General features: G+C 38.7%; 1 protein-coding gene across 2 annotated transcripts in view; it reads right to left on the reverse strand.

The window, feature by feature from the left end:
* Positions 1–1,355: 1,355 nt before the first annotated feature.
* bbox1 (gamma-butyrobetaine hydroxylase 1) overlaps positions 1,356–24,406 on the reverse strand; it is a 37,576-nt gene continuing 14,525 nt past the window's right edge. For both annotated transcript variants that reach the window (XM_042490655.2, XM_088089211.1), the window contains exons 4-8: positions 11,894–12,092; positions 10,895–11,000; positions 10,001–10,197; positions 8,292–8,458; positions 1,356–6,400 (exon numbers count right to left, since the gene is read on the reverse strand). In XM_042490655.2, the coding sequence (XP_042346589.2) occupies positions 6,240–6,400; positions 8,292–8,458; positions 10,001–10,197; positions 10,895–11,000; positions 11,894–12,092 (830 nt within the window). In that variant the 3' untranslated portion in view covers positions 1,356–6,239. The remainder of the gene's footprint in view (positions 6,401–8,291; positions 8,459–10,000; positions 10,198–10,894; positions 11,001–11,893; positions 12,093–24,406) is intronic.

Here is a 24,406-nt window from a genome sequence, read left to right on the forward strand (position 1 = left end):
GTGTTTCCGCATGCTATTTTATGCTGTTTTGAGGTGTTTTCAGCTGTTTTTGGGAGACGTCATATTTTGACATTTTTAGCCTTACTATAGCCTTGCCTTTTAGGTCATTTTTTTTCAACGTGCAGTTTTTTGTTGTTTTCTGACTTTTTTGCAGCGTTCTATGCTATGGCGTGTTTCCGCATGCTATTTTATGCTGTTTTGAGGTGTTTTCAGCTGTTTTTGGGAGACGTCATATTTTGACATTTTTAGCCTTACTATAGCCTTGCCTTTTAGGTCATTTTTTCAACAGGTACTCTTTGAGAAGGGAGGCCAGTTCTGTCTGTATGCCCTGGGCTGTTGTTGTTGTTGTACCACCACCTGCAGAAGGACTTGTCATTCTCAGCTTGATGTCATTAGGTTGTAGGTGTCGGGACTTTACTTGGACTTTCTTGTGCCTGACCCCAAGTTCATCAAAGCTGTTTAGGTCCACTTCTCCTGAGTCGTTCGAATCGACATTACCCCAACCAGCCTCTTCTTCTGCCCCATTTGTAAATGCCACCCTTGATATCTGAGAGCGTGGACCACCCAGGCTCTGGCCCAAACCCCTATGGGCACTGATTTTTGTACCTCTGCGGCCTGCCATCCCACCACCGCCACCAAATTGTCGCACCTATGTCTGAGGTGAGGGCAACGTACTGACAACACACTGGATTCTCAAAACAAATGGGAAGGATGGTGGGGACACAGATGTTCCAGGTCAGGGTGATTTATTCTCTTAAAATCAAGACAGAGTGGCACTTTACAGGGGCGGTCCCTTGTTTCCTGTGATAGAGAACACAGAGTTAAAAAAAAAACAAATACCAGCATTTTACTAACACAGATGAGCTCATAATAAAATAAACAATAATTTCCAAGTCAAAACAAACAATGAATGTCAATTGTGATTGTAGGTAAAAACTGGCATTACATCACCTTCAAAGCAGGCTTTTACTGGCTCCTCACAGCATGTCAGTGTGTCAGCAGAGCAGAGCGGTGATCATTATTGTCCATTTTTAACACAATAAAAGTGAGTTTTCCACTTGGTTCCCATGTGGGCCAAATGTAAAAAGTCACACTATAGCATGTCGACAAAAAAAAAAAAGCACAACATCGCATGTTGAAGAAAAAAGTCTGAAAGAAGAACTTGACCTTTAACCTTTAAAATCTAATCAGTTCATTGTCGAGTTCAAGTGGATACTGAGACAAATTTGACTTAATTCCCTTAATGCGACCTAGAGATGTCACAATTATAATAATGGGTTAAACCTGAAAATATGGTGTGTCTAACCACGGCTTTTGCCGGCATGGAGGCATAAAAAAACACCAGCACAACCATCAACAGTAATATGACTGGAGGAGTTTTATTATTAAGTGTGCAAAATGCAAAGTTGGATCAAATCCGAGTTAAAAACTGGCACAATCATACTCCCACTGGTAAGCATGTCTGAACACCTGATTAGATATAAACTGACTGTTTTTGGCTTTTGGAAGTACATCCATCGTGTCCTTGTTTAAGGTTACATGTGAATGAAATAAACTGGTAAGATCTATAAAGAAGAGGATGAATAAGAAAATGCAGATTATTATTTTTGTCAGTAACAGTTAGCGAGCAGAACAACAGAACAAATCAATCACAAACTGGCCGCAATGAAACACGAGCACATCGTGCTGTTTGTAACACCATTAAAACAGTTCATCTGTATTTAAAGGATCAGTTTAGTTCAATTACAAAAACGTGTTTTGTCACTTATTTCATACATTTAATAAGTACTGCTCTAAGTACTGAAAACTCTCTGTTACTCCAGATAATACACAGAACAGCCCCTCGGTCAACACCGGGTTACACCAGCTCTACGTAAGTTTAAATCTCTTACTGAAGTCAGAGTTTACTGTTAACATTTTCAGGGTCTGCACCAGCTTAAACAGGATTACGTGACTTAAATCTCACTCTTAACCTTTGGTAGGTGCAAAGTCCCGCGCAAACTAAAAGGCTGTCATGACGCATTATTCTGAAAGTTAACTTTGGAGAAGTGAATTATAACAGCTGTTTTGTGTTGGCATCAAGTCCGTGATGGATTTTACCCGCAGGCGATCTTGTGCCTTTTATACTCAGAGTAAACATTTTTGAAATTTAATGGGGGTTTCTGTAAACATGCAAAATAAATTGCAAACATATTAACACTAGAACCACCAAGGGGGGTCATTTAGACCGTAATGAAATAAACCCAAATATGTCATTTCTTGAAGTTGTTCATTTTCATCTGCTTTTAAAATAAGAAGTAAAACTTGACAAAATAATAACATTCATTTTTTAGGTTTTTGATAATTTGACAATTGTTTTATGTCATTTAAGATAAAAAGGGTGCTTGAAAATAGGCATTTTGAATGAGTTAATAAACTACATAAAAACAATACATTTAAACTATTAACTAAGTACAGAAGATCAATAAGTACAAGTTACAAATGAATTTGGGATGATAATAGCATGTTATTGTTAATAAATGGAATAAAGAACAGGAGCGCTGTTCTGATGGGGGGTCAAAAAGACCCCATGTGGCAGTTGGAGGCATAATTATTTTTTATTTTTCTTCTTTTTGTCTCCCCCGTTCCCAAAATGCAATAGATGATCAATAACATGAGGGCAGTTCTAGTGTTACATAAGAATATTGGGAATGAGTTATACAACTTTCTAATTCACAACTGCTAATTTATAAGTTTCCAGGCGTGTTTGTTAGAATATTAAAGATTAATCTGCCCAAAACTGTGATACTAAACTATGTTGTAGTTGACGGTTTCAACACTTATTGTATAGTTATGACCTGTTTGTGACGCTTTGTCCTACATAGTTTAGGTAACTTTTTGTTGTTGTTTGGTGAATAGTGTTAGTTATTTTTAGCTGTTAGGCAGAATAGTGCTTTTCGATGATTGGCCACAGGAAGTGAAAACATAAGTTTCGGCAACAGTGAATACGTTTACACACACGCTAATATTTAGCTGTTGTTCAGGTTTTATGAGAATTCTTTGGACGTGGACGGTGCGTTCGAAATACGCGCCTCAGACACACGGCCTCTTGTCCGTTTACGGTCAGCTCTGTGTGTTGTCATGGATACGTCGGTCACAAACAAACTCATTCGCAGTTTGTAAGGCCTTGGGGTAGAAAAGCATGCCCAAAAGAAAAGCCCACATTTCTGGTTGGAAAGGGAAATAAACATTATTGCTACTTATTACTTTTAAACATTATGACAGACTTCGATATCGACAGGTGTTTGCACCTGTGCAAATATCGTAAACGCCAACCTTTTGAAGAAGGTGACTGAAGAATGAAAGAGAGGCTGCGTTCACAAGTCAGCTGCTAGTGGAAAACTTTGAAGAAAAAAAAATCCTGGCACAGGCTTTAGCCATTTCACTTTTCTACATTTTGGCATGATGAACTTCCTGTAATGGAAGTATGCATGGCTTCACGTAACAGGAATATTAGTGGGACATTTATTTTCATAAGTTATATTAACAGCTTAGTCCTTTATGGAATAATATTAAAAACTGCATTATTTTGTGCATGTAAACATATTCAATGGGCCTCTTGCAAGAAACAATCTACAAACAAATTTTCTCTTATTTTTGCTCGTAGCCAGGATTTGTTCCTATTTTGTCAGTACCATTGATTTTTGGGATTCACCAATGTTTGCTTATTTTTGCTTTCCTCTTAGGTAAGAGAAAATTGAGTGTGGCCGGAGGTACTCTACCAAGTTAAGAGAAAAACATCTTGCTTTCACATTCAACAAATTGTTGGAAAAAACACAAGGAAATATAAGTTTTACAAATGAGGGAAATTTACAAAAAGCACGAATATAATTGATTTGAATTTAAATTACGTTTTAGGGTAATTATACTTACTGGATCATTACATTTCAGGGCTAAAGGGTTTCTATTAAACTTGATGCATTGATCCAAATTACTGTAATTTCAGCTGCTTAGTGTCGCTCTGCTGAGCAGTGGCAGAATTTAACTTAGTACATTTACCCAAGTACTGTACTCAAGTAACTTAAAAGTAACCTCAGATTTGTATTTGAGTATTATAAAATCATGCCACTTTCTTCTTTTACTCCACTACACTTCAGAGGTAAATACTGTACTTTTTACTCCACTTCTATTATTAGATAACTACTTTACAAATCAAGATTTTTACACACAAGCCAAAAATATGAAAATATACAAATGTAGCTGAAACAATCAGCCCATTAATCAGAAAATAAACATTTCACGGTTCCAGCTTCTCATATATACTGCTTGTATGAGGAATATTTAAACCTCACTGCATGTGTAGTTTTATATTTCCTTGAAATAACATTTACTTTGAGTTTATTTAACAGTAGGCCCACATCAATTTAACATAAGTTCTTTCATTTTTTAATGTCACGCCTCCAGTCTGTGCCAGAGTCTTTAGCTAACAGGTGACTTAAAATCAAGTGGGAGAGTCGACTTCTCCTTTGTTTTCTTGTAATATTCTGGTAAGAGGAAATATCAGAGAAATTTTAGAGAATGTTGCTGTTTGAGGTCCGATGTGTGCAGATTTAATATCAGAGTAAAATCAACCTTAAGTCTCTTTACAATCAAACTAACTAGCTTTAACTTATCGCTGAGTATCTAACATAAGATTGAACTTACATTTAGCTGGAGCAACAGGCTCCTTAAATTTGTCTAAAAAAAAATCTGCTTATGTTTATTTCTTTGTAAAAATCTAATTTCAATGCAAAGAAGCAAAATGATAAGTTGCAAAAGCTGTTCCACGTTTCCATATTTTGAAGTGGTGAACGACACGTTAGGGCACGTTAATTGGAGTATGCATGGCTCCATGTACGCAGGAATTGGGAATTTATCTTCATTAGCCATGAAAACAGCTTAGCAGGAGTATTGTCTTTTTTGGAATAAGGGCAAAGACTGGACTATTCTGTGCATATTAATGCAGTCTGTAAATATTAACACAAATTTACGATCAAACGAGCTAGTTTCAACTTAACACTTAGTGTTTAACCTAAAATGTAATTTATGTTTAGCTGCAGCAAGGAGCTCCTTCAGTTTGTCTAAAAAACATCTGTTTATGTTCATCGCTTTTAAAAAATTTAATTTCAATGCAAAGAAGCAAAATTAAAAGTTTCTAAAGCTGCTACACGTTTCCACATTTTGACATCGTTAGTGTGAACATCAGCACAACTTTACGATCAAATTATCTAGTTTTAACGTATCGTTTAGTGTCTGATGCAGCTGATGCAGTGTGCTCCTTCAGTTTGTCTAAAAATGCTAAAATATGTTCATGCACAGTTGTCACTTGACAGCAACTTTCTCTTAAAACTTCAGCAGATAAATCCAGAACTTTCTAGTTTCTGCAAGAGAGGGTTAAGTAGACACGTTTTTGTAATTCGGCTCAACTGACCCTTTAAATTTACATTTACAGTTCTAGTACAGCTACTGCACCACAGCGTAATGCAGATTTTAATTCAGACTGCAACTCTACAGCATGAAGGAGAAGTCAAGGACATCCTTTGTGTTGACAGAAGGCACTTTGAACAGGAGAGGTAGCAGGATACCACAGCCGAGGAAAAGCTTTTACACGGGGGCTCTGCCTGAAATCACTCCTACACTCACGTCTCCCTATTTACAGTCAGAAACTCAACAGTTTTCTTTACACAAAAGTAAACAATGAGTTAAAATGTCTTCAATTATCATCATCAAACACGATGTCAGTGATTTTAGCTGTTAGACAATGAACAGGAGGTGATTTTGAGGCATCCAGGTCGAGATTTGGGAATGATAACTTAAGAAGTATAAATTACATAATATTAAAATCATAATGTGGCAGACTCAAAGATGTATAAAACATCTTATTATTTTAAATTTATAAAACTTCTTTTGACACTTTGATTAAAAAGCACCCCTTAAATTTGAAATCAAGGTGTTTTAAATAATATTTGCATTGAAGTGTTGCACTTTTACTATTTGAGACATTACTGGTCATCGTTTGATTTTCGCAGATTTTGGAAAGCATCCTTACTTTAAAATCTTTGTGCAATCTGTCAATTGTTTCGTCAGAGTCAGAGATTCAGCTCTTTGTCAGATACTTCAATATCTCTGCAGTGTTTTAAGACACAACATTAAGCTTAGCTTACAGTTTACAGCCTCCCAGCTTAACTCTGATTCTACCTTTTAAAATTTGGGTGAAGAGCTCAAACGTTCCCATGGACCGAGAGGCGGAGTATCCGGAGGCGGGACATGACTTCATCCCAGTCCAGGTAGGCGCCCTCGAGGTGTCGCAACCTGTCAGGCCTGCTAACGTAGCGCCTCCGCCCATGCAGCAGACGCCAGTTATCGAAGGTCACGATGTCACCTGAAATACAGCAACAAAGATCAGACACAAAGGAATCTTGAATATTTCGTTTTGGCTTTTTGCTGCCAGCCAACAATGCTATTTGTACTTGGGGTGTCAATTCATAAACGATGTGCATGCACAAAAAACATGCACACACATTTTCTCACAAATAAACTGGTATTTATGCTCTTCAGAGCAGGCGCACACACAGTTTGAACTAAAATAAGTGCAGGTGAGGTGATGACGAGATAAAATATAAACTGAGCGACGGATAATATTTTCTTTTGACCGCGTTAGTCAATTTTATTGATTGTGATATTATTTTTGCAGGCTTCACAGCACTTTAAAAAAAAAGTCATTCAAAGGGTAATTTATGTTGTAAATTTTAAATAATATATACAGTATGTGATGCATTTCAAAATTATTTTTGTTTATATTCATCTGCCCGTCAGTGATCATTTAATTTGATCACGTGGAGCATTTTGTGGTCTGTTTCCACATTAAACGCTATGACCGAATCACTGGATCATTCTGATGTTTAATAATCAGACTGACCGAGATTTTATCACAATGATAATTTATAAATCTGATGAATGCATATGCATTTCTGCCTTTGTGCGTACACGCTTTCAGTCGTGAATCTACACAGAGTTTAATGCATCCGGCTGGTTGGTGCATCAGACACACAGAATTACATCAAGAAAAAGCAAAATCAACTCTTGTTCACTCCACAGCTGCACCAGTTTCTCCTCTTCATCCGCAGTTCAAGAGAACCGACGCTTGTTCACGTTTTTTTTTGTGCCTTCGTGGAGTTTACTGTCGGCCCGGTTCACAGCTTCCTGTTTGGTGCTGGAGAGAGCACAGCTATTGGTTGCTGAAAATGTTCACGTCACTGAACTTCAGGATTTCACTGAACAAAGACTCAAAAGTTACGATAATATAAGATGTGTTTGATCTTTGGGAAAGTCAAAACGAGAAAAAAGACTGAGACAGCTCAGATTGAGATTCATGATCACCTTGCACCAAAGGATTGAGATCACGAAAAAACATTTGTGACTTAATTGCGACATTAGAAATTTGTTTGCGACCATGCAATTGTTTGGAAAGTTTTTGGTGTAAGGCGGGCACTAATTGGACGACAATTATGAACTGGTTTTTTCTCTTAAAGATGCGTCATCATGATGGACGCCTTCCAACACTGAGGCTCGAGACCTCGATGCTGCGGTCGAATCACTAATGACACCATCCTGATACACTCTGATGTCCTTAATGTGTCGTCCAATATCGCTGCATCATCGTTGTCACCTGATGCTGCAGACTGCGTGCTGAGCGGTGATTATTTAAAGTGGGTCACTTCACATTTGAGGTCATTTGACAGCGACGACACTGAGTCTGATGTCACTGTGACCTTGATGATGACAGAGATGCTTGTAAATGAGTTTTGGTACTTTTAACTGTGATTTGAGGCCTTTACAAATATATTTTCTGATATTTCAGCCTCTCCAGGATGTAACTGCAACAAGTGCAAATTCAATAAAATTTGTAAATTTTGTGTGACTGTGCAATTTTATCTAATTACCCTAACTCTTCATTTACTTTCACCAATCCTCATATTTTGCCATAACGTTGTCAATCACAGCAGTCCCCCACATAACACCACCAAACTTCATTTCTTGTGCAATTCTCTAATGTTCTGCAAGAAGCCGAACATCAGGCAAAAAAATTACATTTTTTGCAGTTTTCACTTTCTCTCACACCTAAAAACATCCTGAAAAACACTGCAAAATTTAGAAAAGCTGCCATGAAATCAGGCATTTTGAAGCACCACCACCCAAAAAAGCCTGCTGAAATCCTGGAGTGACTGTTTTTTTGTGCTCTGTTAGTGGAGTTTTGAGAGCTGCACACTGACCTGGATTCATTGTGTAGGTGACCACGTTCTCTGGTCGGTTCATGATATTCACATAGGTCTTCAGTGCTCGGTAGAAGGGCTGAACCTGGTGTACCGGGAGGTCCAGCACCGAATCTCTGGTGGCGTTGTTGTAGTTTATCCTCAGAACTCGACCATCTGCATTAACGCTGCTCAGAGAGGAGGAAGACGGACAATCATAAATCATAAATCATACATAAAATAGCCACTTAACAAAAAATTTAAGCCAAAAATCTAGCATGCACATTGATTAACCTAAAGGAGGAAGTGCTCCTTTATTGTTGAGGAGGTTCTCCTCCTTTTTAAGCTAAATAAACTCTTTAAAAACCCTCTTAGACCAGCTGGAAAATGCATCACCACAAAGCTGAAAACAGGTCTGGACTTTTTAGAGATTTGTGCTTCTCACAGGACAGAACCGCTACAAACATGTGATGATCTCTAATAATATAATGCATTAATGTACATAAAACTTACCTGCACGATATTAAGGTTTAAAATGAGCACAAACTTTAACATCAGCGACAGGAAAATAAAACATAAACATCGAAGTAGCAGGAATATTAATCCAAAAACATCAGTTAGAAGAGTCAAACGCTGTCAGGGAACATTTTTCCAGAAATCAAAATCATAATCAGAAAAGGATGTATCGCCGAGTAGGTTTTCAGTTACAAGGAATTTACTTTACCTTTTGGTGGAAACATAAAATACACAATAAATATAAAATGAATACAAATAAAAAAAAAATAAAATAAAAATAATAATAATGTAAAGAATTTAGATAAAGAATAGGAGAAATATAATAAAAATATGGTGGACATGAATAAAAAGTGCAATAACATGACAAATATATAGTGTGTAGCTGTTTCAGGGTAACAAAGCTGTACAGTTTTGTGCAGAGATGTGCAAAACTGTTCAGCAGGGAAAGTGCAAAAGCTTAAAGTAGAGCAAATTACTGCATAATTAGTACTTTTACTTTTGATACTAAAAGCATATTTGCTGATAATCATTTTGCTCAAGTAAAGTTTTGAGGACTTAAACTTGCAGGGGAGTGTGTTACAGTGTGGTACTGGTGCTTTTACTGAAGTAAATGATCTGAATTTGTCTTCAAACACTGTAAAACAAGCCATTTAAATGACATTTTTGGGCTCTGTGAAAATTAACAGGCTTTTGTCACTACATTCTGACATTTCAGGAAGCATCAATTAATCAAGAAAATAATCAATATATGTATAAATTTTAAATATTAGTTGCTTCCTTTTGTGTTATGCAAAAAGGGTTTGAGAGGATAAAGGATAAATTAATTTATCCTCCATTAAATGTAATCTTTTCAGCTGATCTTTTCTACTTAAAGGACTCACCTGGCCAAAAGCACGTGGACACATGAACATTTAAATAAAATGTGGTTGCTAAGCGTTCTATGATCTCATGGCTTTGGTTACAATAGATAGCAGGCATATAGATTAAATTTGGACATAACACCTCTGAACAGCAGATGGCAGTGTTTCATTTCAAATCACACACGAACACTATTTCCACTGCTTTTCTTCTTTTTAAGCAGTCATTGAAATTTTTGCAAATCACAATCTTTGCTTCTCTTTAAGATACAGTAAATGTGTGTATGTGTGTGGGAATTAAAAAAAACAACAACAAAAAAAAAACAGCAGGTGATCTGACAGCTCATCTGCACTCACTCAATGATGCATTTCTTGGACTGCAGCATGAAGTCGCAGTAGTCCATCCCCGTGTCGGTGAAGTCCACCTGGAGCGAGGTGAGCGTCCTGAAGGCCTCTGGGTCTTCTCTCTGCAGCTGCTCGGCCATGTGGTAGCCGTCCACCACCTCGCTCTCCCCTCCCTCCTCGGCCTGGTTGATGCAGTGCAGAAACTGCACCTGAAACACACACGTGCCGCACAAATGCTCGTTTTACGACTCTGGATGCCTGCAGCTGAAACACACTTAAAAGCAGCACATAAGTGATACCATATCTGTTTAGCCCTCCTGTTGAGTTGCAGGACAATTTTGACCCATTTTAAAATTTGAAAAATATTTTTTTTGATGAAACTTCTCCTACTGGACTTAATAAGTGTAATCAACTTTTAAATGAAAATGGTTTATATCACAGAGGCTCTGATGGGGTCAAACTGACACGGCGGTGAAATTAGAGTCAGAAGTGTCAAATTTAGAACATTTGTTTCTTTGCAAATGTGAGAAATAAGTTTCTATCCCAAAGACAGAAAAAGTTTCAAAATGTAAAACAAAATCAAAAAGAAAAAAAACCTGTATTTTATATCTAGGTATTTCAAATTTTCATTTTTAAACAAGGTAGACCTGTTTCAAAAAACCCAAAAAAAGGCATGATCTGTAAGAGGGGAAACACAATTGCACTTAATATTGACTGAATTGTGTTAGAAATGAGGTACAAACAATGTTTTTTTTTTTTTCAGATTCAGGTTTCTGACAACTTTCGGATGATTCAACATGAACCTGATCTCTCGGGAATAATCTTGCTGTAATGACAGACGAACATAACAGGAGTTAGTGCAGTTTCATCTTCTAAATACAGCGTATAAAGTCAGATTTTACTCACTCCAGGTGCAAAGTGCAATGCAGGGTAGTCTGTGTGCAGGCTGAGCTTTCCTGAAGTGTAGGCCACGTTGTTTGCCATGTATTTGTCCTGGACCTGCCATGTGTGCCTGAGGACAAAGATAACATTCATTAATAAACTCCACTTTAATTATTTAACTCTGGATTTAGGAGATAAGCAGCTAGAATTAGGCCGTGTAGAGAAAAAGGATAAGATGACATGAACTTTGCAGGGATCCCTGAGGGGAGAACTGGGCAGCTTCACAGGAATGCTCAGCCTCTGTGAAGTAGATACTTCATTGAGATGCAGAAGGAGTCGAGCACTAATGAGGTAAAGTTATCTTCCATGTTCTGTTTGCATGCCTCGTTTGGATGCCCGGCTCGTAAAATGGTCTAGTTTCTCTGATGGCAGGACTTCAGCTCTAGTCTGCAGTGTCTTTACTCCCAGCAGTATGAGCTCATCTGCTGGCAGTGGAAAAGCTTTACGCTCCAAACCTCTGTTCTGACTGAGTGCACCAGGTAATTCCTCTGGCTTAAAAAAGCTGGAATGCTCTTAGGTTGTTTTCCCCGTCTCTGTCCTCAAGTAATCAGCGCTGCAATAAGTCAAAATGATGAACTCGGGTGCGATGAAAGCGCCAACACACACACTCTGTAAACTTCTCCATGGAAACAAAATGAATCAAAGCTACAGATAATTGACTCGCGGACACATTTTCCTAAACATTAATGCTATTAAGTGAAAATCTGAGAACTTCTTTCATCAGAAAATCTAGCTGCTTTTTTTTCCTCGATTCCCTGGGAAAGAAAAAAAAAAAAAAAGGATGTAAATAAAAGGTCTTTTGTATTTAATTTTGCACTAATAACACTCCCGGGCTCTGCTCCAGCTTAAATATGATCAGTGGAAAAATTCAGCGGTTCGAGATTTAGTGGGGAGTCAGATTATTAAACAGTGGCTTGGCTGAGGATGACAAGAGAAAAACGGATGAACGTCACAGAGTCTTACCCGTAGAATGTCAGCCTGAGATAGCCAATCCTCTCAGCGAGTCGGGCCACTTGGCCTTGCTCTGCTGGAGCCCCCTTCAGGTAGACGATGCCAACCCGACGCAGGGCCAGGAGCCAGGCCAGCGCCGCCTTATCGTCATGCAGGACTTCCTGGTAGTCGGCCTTGGGAATGAGCAGTTTGGAGTCCCAGTAATAACGCTCTGAAGTGAGAAAGAGGACACGGAAAGAATGTCATCTAAGCGAAGATTCACATGCATACAGTGGTTTATTTTCTGGTTTCTGTTTGTCTGACAAGAAATAAGCCGTGTGTCTGCAATGCACCAACATGAAGCTTTTCCACTGAGCAGCCTGTCTTTGTCCTGTCCTGTCTCTGCTCCGTTAAACAAACAAACACACCAGAACAGAGCTGCTCTGTATCATAGCAACTTTATCAGATGTTGCATTCCTCTTTCTTCTCCACAGTTTGTTATAAACATGTGTTGGCACATGTTTGAAGGTGAGAAGTGCATGCTCTTTTTTAAAATGATGCACATTCGCTCCACCACATGAATAAATCTTAACCACTGTTTAGTTTAACACAGGATATTTGCAGGTTTTGCAGAGGCATGAATGATAGCCATATGTGGAATATTTGAAGATACATAAAGTCCCTCTCCACACTAGTTTTTTAAGTATACTTATATCTTGTTTCATATGGTTTTCCCCACATACCGTAAAAATTCAAATATAACCCTAATCCCAATTATAAAAGCCCAGTCCCATTTTGACAAATAAAGGCCTGTCTCAATTAGAAGCCCGGTCTGGTTACCGTGCAGCTCGTTTAGTCATTGCGATGGCTAACATTGATCAGATGAGACTTTATTTATATTGCACCTTTCATACAATCATGCAGCCCAAAGTGCTTCACAGATCAGAACCAAACACAGAATTAAGACGTTAACTTCTCAAGTTAAGAGAGTTTTAAATTAATAAAAGTCAAAAGAACAAATAAACACAAAGTGATAAAAAAAATAAGACCTAAAAACAGGCAACAAATGACCGGGAACCTTAAGTAAAAGCAAACTGAAAAAATATGTCTTGAGGTTTCTGTTTGAAAATGTCCACAGAGGTGAAGTCCCTCAGACACTCGGGCAGACTGTTTGAGGAGACATCAGAGAGATTCGGCTATAAACATTTGGGTCTCAGTCAGACCCAGACTGAGATAAGGAGTCTGCTGTGCACCAAAATCAGGACAAGCAGACGCATCAGAGGGGTACGTGTAATTAGTATCTTTTATTATGATGTTTGTTAGCGTGTCGGTGTTGTGTCAGAGTCTGATCCCTCGTTGTTGTGCGTTTCTTATATTAGACAGCGATTGGCTTTCGTATTAGTGACGTACCTAATCCAGCGAGCCCGGCACATTATGAATCTCAGATTTTAGGGAGGTGCAGAAATCGCCTCCTTCAGTACCTCCAGTGACAAACTTTGCACAGACACAAGTGGTTTGGTGGTTCCCAATCTTTTTCCTTAAGGGACCCTTTTTCTATCATTTAGTATGCTGACGACCCCTGACTAAATGACATATGTTATGAATATTTCATATCGTATTAAGTGCATAGCAATAACAGAACAGAAAAACGTATACAGTGTGCAGTTGTTACATATAGCTTGTGCGATGAATATGAGAGGCTATTTCCTGATATTTTAAGGGAGCATTTTTTTCTGAATTTTCTTTTCGTATTTTGTTATTTTTTGTAAAATATCTACATAATTATAAGGCTTTCTTTTTTTCTTTTCGCCTTCGTTTTTTATCAGTCAAATTGCAGGAAAAGGGGTGAGAGAGGGGGATGACATGCAGCAAGAGGTTGCAGCCGCATGTACGGAGGCTTTGTCCTCCATCAGGTGACCCACTGGGCGCCCCATAAGGCTTCTTTTTCTTTTTTTTAAATTTTTTTTTTAATACAAATTTTATTGATATCATTCTGACTCTTTGCCACCTAGCCAGCGTGATAAAGCAGTGGTTTCCAGACCCCCACTAGTGGCCACCAAAACCTCACAGGGAGGTCACTTGGACTGTTTGAATTTGAGGGGTTTATAGAAGTTTGTTAAAAAAAAATACCATAGGCTTGTTTTTTAAGCAATCCATTCATTTCTGTGAGAAAAATGAATAAAAATGTTGCACATTCAACATTTGGGTAACTGTAAATTTCACCAGTTTTTTACTGTTATTGTTATGCATTGCCTATAATATTAAATATCCAAAAATGTAGGGATCCCTTAAGGAAAAAGGTTAGGAACCACTGTTTTAGAGTACATGAGGGAAAAAAGCAGAAACGCCTGCACACTTTCTTCATGCCACACAAGTTGAACGCAGAAAACGGTTTAATGCTACATGGATCTTCGTCAGGTCAAAAACCAAGTTGGATCAAAACGTCCTCATTAAGCTAGTGTGGCATGAATTCAGTGTGCGGGCGTTACTTTTTCCTTCGTGTACGCGGTTTTTGGATAGCACTGCACCTACGTGATGTGTGTGTAATTACTCTTTCAACTACTGTTTTAGAGAAACTAAACATGAGAAAAAAACGTTTTTTGAGTGGAGCGGGGACTTAATGTTTTCTCTCAAGACATCTGCATTGACATCATCCCACTGTTTCATTCGGCTAAAAAAAAAGGACCAGAACTATGCAGGTGTGCAGCAGTGATGAGCTTTCGAGCATTACCTTATACTTTCCACTGACACACATCTCTACTTTTAGAACATTTTTTTCCTTCAAGATGGAGGAAAGGAAGTTGAATAATGTGCCGTTAAGTGCTCTCTGTTGTGCTACAGACAACTGACCTCAAGTCAATTAGTATTAACTCATATTTTTTTATCAAATAAAGCATTATCAGTGTGTAGCTGCAATTTCTAAAGCTTAAAAATAAAACAGAATTTTAAAAGACGACATTAGAAGATTTGAACATCAGTATGCCAGATTTTGTGTTTGCTTTCTGACAAAAAGTAAACAACTAATTTCTAACTTCCTCTGTGTTTGGTCTCCCGTGTCTATCATTTGCAGCTTGCCACCGCATGCGACCGTCTGCGCACCACGAGATGAATAGCTCTCTATGAGAAATCAGCCCGTCTCCGTCAGACAGACAGAAGTGGAAAAAATCCTCCCACTGCTCTCCACCCAGCTGGCTCGACTCGTTTTTCCATGCAGCCTCTCTCCAGTGACTTCCACAGAAACAGCTGCTAAGTACATTTGCAGGAGGAGGTTTTAGCCGAGGAGATTGTGTACCTGTCTGAAGTTTGTGTCTCCTCGTTACCTCTCTGTTCAGCGCACCCCCCAAACTTCAAAACAGCTTTCTAAATGGCTGCATCACAAATACATTACAAGGCTAAAGCCAGCAGGGGACGGACACAAGGCGAGGCAAGCGTGCTGGACTTCATGCATAATTTATCACCCTCAAGTGTCTAAAAACGTTAAAAGACAACGTGACTGTTCGGTCTGAAGGCCATAAAGGCTTACAGTTGAGGAATTTCAGTCCCTGTTTTTTTTGTTTTTGAAAGGCAGAGAGGCACAAAGCACACCGAGATGCATCATCAGTCAGAACCACAGTGACCATCCTGACTCGCAGACCTCCCTCCAGGCTGTTGTCACAAACGATCAGCCTCTGGCCGCACGGCTCAAAAGGGTCAGGAACCCCCCGCCTGTTAAAACTTGTCAAGAGGGCGGAGGGGAAGAAAGGCAGGGAGTTAGAAACTGGGGCAAAGGTCAAGCTTGAATGTTACATTTGCTCTTTTGAAACTGGATGTCTTGTACAGGCTCAGCGGTGATTCAGCTCCACGGTTTAGGGTGTCACATGACCAAAGAGGCTACGGCGCTGGTCGCAGTGTGCACATACATCAGCTGTGCAGCCCTGGCTGCAGTTCAGCTCGAGTCTCATTTTGTACACTCTCTGCTGTCGAGTGAGCTCACACTTTGGCGGCCGGGTCGCACAAAAGATGCATGAATCTCTGCCTTCTAATCATGTAATCGGCTCCTCACATGTGCTTGCTTTTTCTTTCTTCTTTTTTTTTAAACCGGGGAGGCTAATTACAAATCTTAGATGTGAAAGATTACAAGGACGCTCTGTTTTTAGTGTCTTGTCTGCTCACACTGGCAACAGATTAAAGAACAAGTAACGGCCTTGTCACCCGAACTGCTGTAGATAAACATCTGGGAAGATTTAGAGCCGATAAAACTGAACTTCAATGGAGGAAATGTACTAACTTTATATAGTTTATGTATTTCCTGTACTTCTTCTTCACACTATTTCAGACAGAAAACTCTTCCCCAATGAAATCGTGACACAGCTACAGATAATTTTTGAGTTTGGTCTTTTCTTGTTGTAAAGGTTCTAAATATTCTTGTATTTGATTCTTCTGTCATGCTTTCTGCTATGTTTCCTTCATTTATTCTGTATCGTCTTACATGTAAAAAAACTAATACATTTTGAGGGAAACGTAATGCAGAACAAGTTATGTTTTCTATAATGAGGAAATGTTGCTAAACATGTCAGGCAAGCCACAAAAGTGTTTATACTAAGGGTGTAACCATGCCTCGCCAGGCAGTTAAAAATCGATGCAAAATATGTGAAATTCAAATCTGTGAGATGAAAAACCACGATACTCTTTTTAAACAGCAGAAGATGTAATCCACTTTTGACTTCACTTGCTCGACGTGCCCCATCACTATGTGTTCAGCATCCTGCGTCATGTCCGAGACTAGGGACAGTTCGCCGACGTAAATAAGACGACACAAAGGCTCAGGGACAGGTGATATTAAAAGAGAGGTTGCACCCTCCAGTTACAAATCAGAAGTGTGGAGGCATTTGAGCTACCTTAAGTCAAAAAGCAATAAAGGCGAGAAGATAACAGAAAAGACAAAAACAGTCTGCAAAGTTCAACGCCCTTTTGCTGAAAATAATAACTAACATGATGCAGAATGAGAGCCGGCATCATGGTGAGGAGCTCCGGTAAGACCCGCCTACACGTGTTACTCCTTAACGACAACTACACGGCCGAATGACACTGACAAGCGCATTTACAACCCCAATCGCCCAAACGAGTACAAGAGCGAAAGACAACGCCCAACTTATCACCTGCGAGTGAGAAAAGACCAACTTAATACTTCAAACTCATCCTCTGCTTTCCCCTCTAACAAAAGCAAATGTTTCCACACCAGCCACCTTTGTCCCTAGTGAAAGGGTTTTTTCTTGTTTTCGACAGTAGGGGACATTGTGAATGTCCAGAGATGCATTCAGTGCATAGTTTGTGTTTGGCATTTATACCCTACCTCAGAAATAATGAGGGATTCTTCAATTCAATATAGACAAGAAGAGGAAATGCAGTATTTTGTATAATTTTTGCTTGAAATAATTAAAAGAATATTTTTCAGTGATAATTTTTCTATAATCTCATTCTGTATTTTAAAAAAGCATGAGAAAATCGTATCGTGAACCACGTATCGTTAATCACATCAAATCGTGAGTTGAGTAATTCGTTTAATTCCTAGACGCCACTAAATTCTGTTAACTGACGCTATTTCTGTGCTTTTAGATAGAGCATTTATAAAGGATTTATACTGTTTTTATATACATATATATATAAATAAAAGTCGACAGTCTTTGCCCAGCAGCAAACTGCAGACAGATGAAGTTAGCGACTAGCTGGTGAACATAGTGGAGCTTTCAGGAGCTACAGAACCAGATATTTCCACAGGGAAATAGACCAAAAACAGAGCTAGGAGAGGGTAAATATTATTGGACTATTATCATTATTATTATTAAATTATAAGACATTTACATTCACCAAGTGACCAGAGACCCGGCTCCTGAAGAATGATAATATTGCTTCTTAACGGCCGGAGGTGTAAATAAGCCACTATTTGCTAACTTCACTAACTCTGCGTCAATGTTGTGTTTACAGCTTGTTTCCACTGCTTGTTATTGCAGGTTTAAGTTAATTTGCTCATTTGTGTAAAACCGCTGCGGTTTCCACGGGACAGACTGTGCTGGCTGCGTGCTTGAAGCGACGACTCTGACAGTCTGACAAGATAGTATATGTGCATAATCCCCTCTCCTGTTTCCCCCTCGGTCGTGGTCTGCTACAGTGGCTTTTCCAGATGAGGAAACCTGAAGCCGCGGCTCCTGTGGCTGTCAGGCAGCTCATGGCAGTTTGGCTCTTCCCTCACTGTGCTCTGTTTAAGCTCGGAGGGCTGCGGCGCTCTCCTCTGCAGCTGGGAGCGCCTTCAAAGCTCCGTTTCAATCACTGCAGTTATCCAGAGAGCTTTTGTTTTGACTTGGTTAAGTTTTATCACAGAGCTCGGATCAGCTCACTTCAATGGGCCGTCTGTGGAATGCACAGCGGAGGGCTCAGAGCCAGATGGGCAGAAACACCCCTTACTTTTTTTTTTTTAGAGAGAGAGAATAGGCTTTATAAATTATCTTCAAGCTGTTGTTTATACTAAAAGCATATTTTACAGATTGCACTGAAATAAAAATAGTCTAAGAGTCTTTTTTCAGCTGCTATGTGAGCCCCAAATATCCCATTCTTGGTATTTTGAATATTACACTATGAAACCAAAGACATTTACTAAAGTACTGTACTTGAATAGAGCTTTGTGGTAGGTATTTATTGAGTGCATCCAGTACATGCTATTTTAGACTTCCTTTTCACTAAAGTTCAATTAGACTAAACTACTCTATATTTATTTGACAACTGCAGGTATTTCACAAATTAAGATTTTATATACAAAACATTTGATAATCTCATAAAACATAATGTTCTGGATTAATCTACCCAACAGCAGCTATACTTAATTAGTGCCTGAACCAACTATAAATTCTGCTTATACATTAATGCATCAGTAAAAATAATCCATTAATATAATATCTAACATTCAGGGAGCCATTGTGCTGCACTAAGAATACCAGTACTCTTGAACCTTTCAAATACATTTTGCTAATATTTGGGTACTTTTCCTTTTGAGAAATTTCCAATGCAAAATGTTTCTTGTAACAGTATTCTTATTGCATTATTATTAAATTTTACAGAAGTAATAATCTCCCAACTAATGACTGAAGCTTTTGACTCATTAATCACAGTAAGTAATGAAATTTTAAACATGGTTTCATCTCAAGTGATACACTTTTAAAGGACCAAACTAACCAATCAAAGAACCGGTGGTGACAAAGGCCGATGGTTGCGTCGCCTAACCAAAGTTGTGCTTGAACATACAGCGAAGACTGCAACCAATGGCTAGCTAGCACGTATGTCATGTGCTTTCATAAGGAAATAACTCTCCATACCAGCAGAGGGCAGTAGTCTGAGGTCAAAAGTGAAACTGGAAGAACAACAGGACGGATTCAAGTCGCTTGTTAGACAAATTGCACATTAACGACACAACCTGATATTAACTTCCATTTCTCTTCTCATGCATAGAGGCTAACTGGTGTGTCAGGGCCGTCAGTGAATACAGATTATTTATACCAGGTTTTTCCCCTCCCAATTTAGCTTTTTAACAACTGCAAGCACAGTGATCAGTGATTAACGATAAGCTATGCAGGATTTTCCTAAAAACCAATGACATACTAAAATACAAAAGTAATCTGATGTGTGTGGCAGTGCATTTTTCAGCCGAGACCAGCATTTTTAAAAATTTTTTCCCTATTATTTTGCTGCGTTGGGGATGCTTCTGTGTGGTGATAAGGTTGGCAGGTGTAGTTCGGTAGAAAGAAAATAGTTCCTACATGAAATTGCTCACAACAAAATCTGTGGATTATCTTGAGAAACTGGGTCATGATTTCTGGAAGGAAACATTGCTGTTGAGTTTTTAAAAAGTTTTTTTTTGTGCTTTGAGCACCATAAGCCGAGCGCCATCTACTTCCACTATATTGGAGAGAAGGAAGACATCGCTACGGCTGATATCGCCAACACTCGGCTACTCACACCAAATCAATCTAAACTGATAAACAGCACCGCGGTGAGAGGAGAAAAATATAGTTTATATTTTGGGGTGAACTGTTCCTTTAACAGCCAAAATCCTCATTGGCTGCAAAAATGTATTCAGACTTTTTTTTTTCTTGGGGAGGCTGAGCTGCAAATGCTTTACTGGTAAAGAAGGAAATGTTGATGTAGTAATTGCCGGCCTTTGTCAATGTTTTAACTGTGAAAACTTTCAAAATATTCCTATTCTTGCCAGACCGACAAGTCCAGACATCTGAAAAATAATCAACAGAGCTGCAAGAAACTCACTCCACCCTCCACTAATTCCACAAACACACCTTTATCTATGAAACATACCTGGATGACAGCGCAGCCTGCCTCTGTGCTCCCAGTTTGGAGGAGACAGAGTGTGCAGTGTTTTCTCACTGGAGACCTGCAGGCCCTGCACACACACTAATCCAAACACAACTCTGTCTCCATCAGCAAGATTAGCTTCCCAAAATTCTACTGAGCCTTGCAGTAGTTTGTCAAATAATGTCCCTTTTGCCAACTTGTACTCAGTGCTTTCCGTATGATTCAAAGCGCCAAGCAGAAGGTCTGGCTTGCCAAAGAAATGAAAAAAACCCAATCATTTTAATCACCAAGCTTTCCATGCAGTCTAACGTAAAAGGTGTTGAAATTTGAAAAGGGATGACAAAGAGAAAAGGGTTTAACCCAAATATAGTTGATCCGTGAAGGAATTACAGGACTACACTGTGAAAAATAAACTGTGTGTGGGTGAAGAATAGTGAAATGTGTTTATAGGGGGCCTAATTTCCTTGAAAGTGACATCTGATATGTGCAAGTCTTGGCTGACCACCATTATTTCTGACAAATCTGAGCTGGTAAAACCATCAGCAGTCCATTTTAACACATCAGACAATGATGAAAGCTTATTTTGACAGATGGAAACACTGATAGTTTACAGTTTAGATTTCTAAAATTCCTCTCATGTTGATAATGCACCACGTGTACTCATGTATGTAAGCACGTGTTAGAGAGACGTTGCTGCTGGAGCTGTAAATGGCGTGTGAAGTGACTGTCAGGTTTGGGATAAAAAACTTTTTTCCATGGATGGACCTCCGCTGCTCTGTTTCCAGGAGCCTTTTCTGTCAACTGACGAGTGATGACATAGAGGACTAAATTCAGACCAGATGGCAAAGAAGGAACACCAGCCAGACGGGGAATTGACAAATCAGCTGCTACTTGGCTGAGTTATAGAACCGGTCAGCACACTTTATAGAGAAAAGTCCAGAGTCAGCTGAGTCTGTTGAGGAGAGCCAATCGGTCAAGAGGTTTACAGTTAACTGTCCAATCTTAATGTAATACTTATTCACATGTACCGTAGGTATTTAAAACATGAAATGAGAGCACTAAAAAATCCACAATGTCACAAGAAACATAGCAAACTACAAAGAGAACCAGGCACCTGTATCTGTACAGGTATCAGTTCAGTTCAATTCAAACCCCACTAGGGGCACTTCGTTAAGAGCAGCATGTTAAAACTACAAAACAAATACACACACAAAAACACACATAGCAGCAATGACAACACACAACCAGGAAAGTGCGCCAGGACAAGAGGAATGGGGATAAAGTGCATCACAGCTCAATATAAACCACACCGTGTTCAGGTGGGAAACTGGTATGTGAAGATCAATGTGTTTTGAAATGACTGACAAATTTATGTAAGCTGTTTTAAGTAAAAGAGAGAGCTCAAAGAAAAGTTAGATAACCTTTCTGCATTGAAATCTCTTAAAAACCACAAGAGGTTATAATTCTTGTTGAGTCATGTATTTGCACTAACTCAGGGCTTCCCAAACACTCATTTAGGATATTTGTGGCGGCCCGCCATGATAAAAATATGTGCGGCCACATAATGTTTCTATTTTTTTGGAGCTGGGCCATTCTTTAGGACCGCTATCGAAACATTTGGATCGTTTTGTTATTGATTGCATCACACTGTCGGAGCGCAGAACGCACTCTGGGCACAGACGAAGCAGCAGGAGTGAAAGTCAAACTGTTCATTATGCTGTGTCTAAAACTTTGCTTTTTGCAGCAGCTGCTGGACTGACATATCAATTATTAACCCCTCGTGATAGATTCTAGTTCTGTGAGAAACACTGCTACCAAAATGTTTCCACCAATGTTCAATTTTACATGACACGGTCCAGCCTGCTCCAGCCTTTGCTGTGCCAAACAGCTTTAGAGAAACATAGATTTTTAACAGGAAACTGCTGATTATCTGCCGAATATTTGGCTCCTGGTAAAAAAATCTCCTGAACAATAAACACTGACAGAATTATAACCAGGAGAAACTAACTGCAATGATGGCATAGCTGTCTTTTGTTATTATTTTGACCAAGACGCCGAGTAGCAGAAAATTACAAGTTGTACGTTTAGTTTGTAAAAAGGTAAAAATAAAGATGTAAGTTTAAAAATTAATACAAATAAATGCATGCAAAATGCTTTAAAAACATCAGACTGAAATATAAACTAAAAAAGTTAAAATGGTAGGTGTCCATTTAAGGATACCACTACCATCAGCTGCTCTTACAGCAGGTCTTTGGGAAGTCTGACCTAAATAGCTCAATAAGACCTCCGAAAGAGGATGTACGAGCTGCACTGTTTACACAACACTGGGTGTCTGCATATACGGATGTGTCTGCAGGTGCAAACTGCTTAAAGTTTTTCGTCTGCACACAGACATCCACAAAAAGTAAAGCAAAGATCCACATGAACATGGTCGGACTTAACACATCACTGACCGTAATCACAATCGTGGATGTGGAAATCAAACATGTAATTTCAGCTTTATGATTTAAGGAGCTAAAAGCCGCTAAGAAGTGTTACCAACCTGCACGTCAAGCCAGGAAAAGGCTTTTTTCAATTTTGTTCTGTTGATTTTTTTGGGTAAAATCTTTACGAAAACAAGCAACAAAAATGATTGCAATATTTGCTCGTCTTCTGGTTTTAGTCAGCACTCAGGCAGCAGAGATCTGGATCAACTTTAACTGATTGATGACATTTTTGGTAAACAAGATAGAAGCAAGTCTGCTACAGATCAGATGTCTGTATCGATACCAAAAGTATTACCTACTACTACAAATAGTGCCACAGTATGCTTTTAAGTACACACACTGCTGGGAAATGTTTCCTACCTTGTTTTTAGGGCATGCATGGTCTTCATCAGACTTTGACAGCCTCACAGAGGTTTTTCGCAAAGCTTGATTAAGACCAGATAGCTAAAGTAGGGAGGGATTTCTTAAAAATCTACGGCTTAAGGTAAGAAATTTTTCAAGATTTTGGCTGGGACTTGTGACAAGGGAGTTTTTTTGGCGGGTCAGATGAAGATAAAACAGTGACAGCTGTTACAGTGAGAGAAATCTCATCGTATCTTTAGTGCTTTCCTTGTTTTCTGTCAATCTCATTCCTAAGAAATTTTCCAACGATCATTTTCACAAAATCTGTCGAGCATACTCCTCTCGATGTTTCTTAGGCTTTCACATACTTAGATTATATTTTCCATCTGGTTGTGTGTGTGTATTTATTTATTGAATGGTGACTGTTTTGTGACCTTTTATTTGGACACGTCTGCATCGGAGGGAAAATAAAAGTGGACATTTATAGCTGTGTCCTACCGAGGACATCTGCATCATCTGCTCTTCTTTCTGATTTAGCGAAATGATTGATTTCTTTTTGTAGTACACTTCATACTCTGCATCCCTTTGTGTACATTAGATCACTACATTGTTGCACTTTTTGGTAGGTTATGATACAAAAAGTTGGACTAAACTCAGGAATAAAATGCTATTTGTTTTCAGTTCTAGCATGCAGGATTTAGTCAAAATGTCCAATGCTAATGGCCATATCTAGAGCCAGTGTTTGGTTCATTTATTTTGGACTCCTGCAGAAATAACATGGTGAACTTCATGAAGGAAGACCAGGTTTGTAAGTAGATATAAACGGCTCATTTCAAGGTGACACAAATACAACAATTCTTACTGAATTCTTAGGTGATTATACGCTAATGAAAACGTACTCATTAATGTTAATATTTCATCTCTACTGATACAAAATCCTATAGAAAAGAGTGCACCTATGACACATGCATGCATGGTGCCGCACACGACAAAGAATTAGGACAAATGAATGATAAAATAATCGATAGTCAATAAGTAAGGCATTAAATTAATTGCCAACTAATCTGATAATGAATTAACTGGTTTTGAGGTTGTTGCATTTTTTTTTTTTTTTCAGGGAAAAGGTAAAATTCACAAATCCGAGTGTCTAAAATCTAAATATTTCATTGTTTTTCTACTCCTCTGACTGTAAACTGAATATGTTTTTAACCATTTTCTGACATTTTAAATTCCAATCAACTGACTGATTAATCAAGAAAATAATCTACAGATTAACTGACAATGAAAATAATCATAAATTGCAGCCCTAGTTGTGGCTTGTATCTAAGGTTATGTAACCGCTGCTCCTTTTGTTGAAGTTCACACTGACAGCTGGCCACGG

Source organism: Plectropomus leopardus, chromosome 1, assembly GCF_026936395.1.
Source record: "Plectropomus leopardus strain MGB_pleo_1.0 chromosome 1, ASM2693639v1, whole genome shotgun sequence".
NCBI classification, from domain to species: domain Eukaryota; kingdom Metazoa; phylum Chordata; class Actinopteri; order Perciformes; family Serranidae; genus Plectropomus; species Plectropomus leopardus.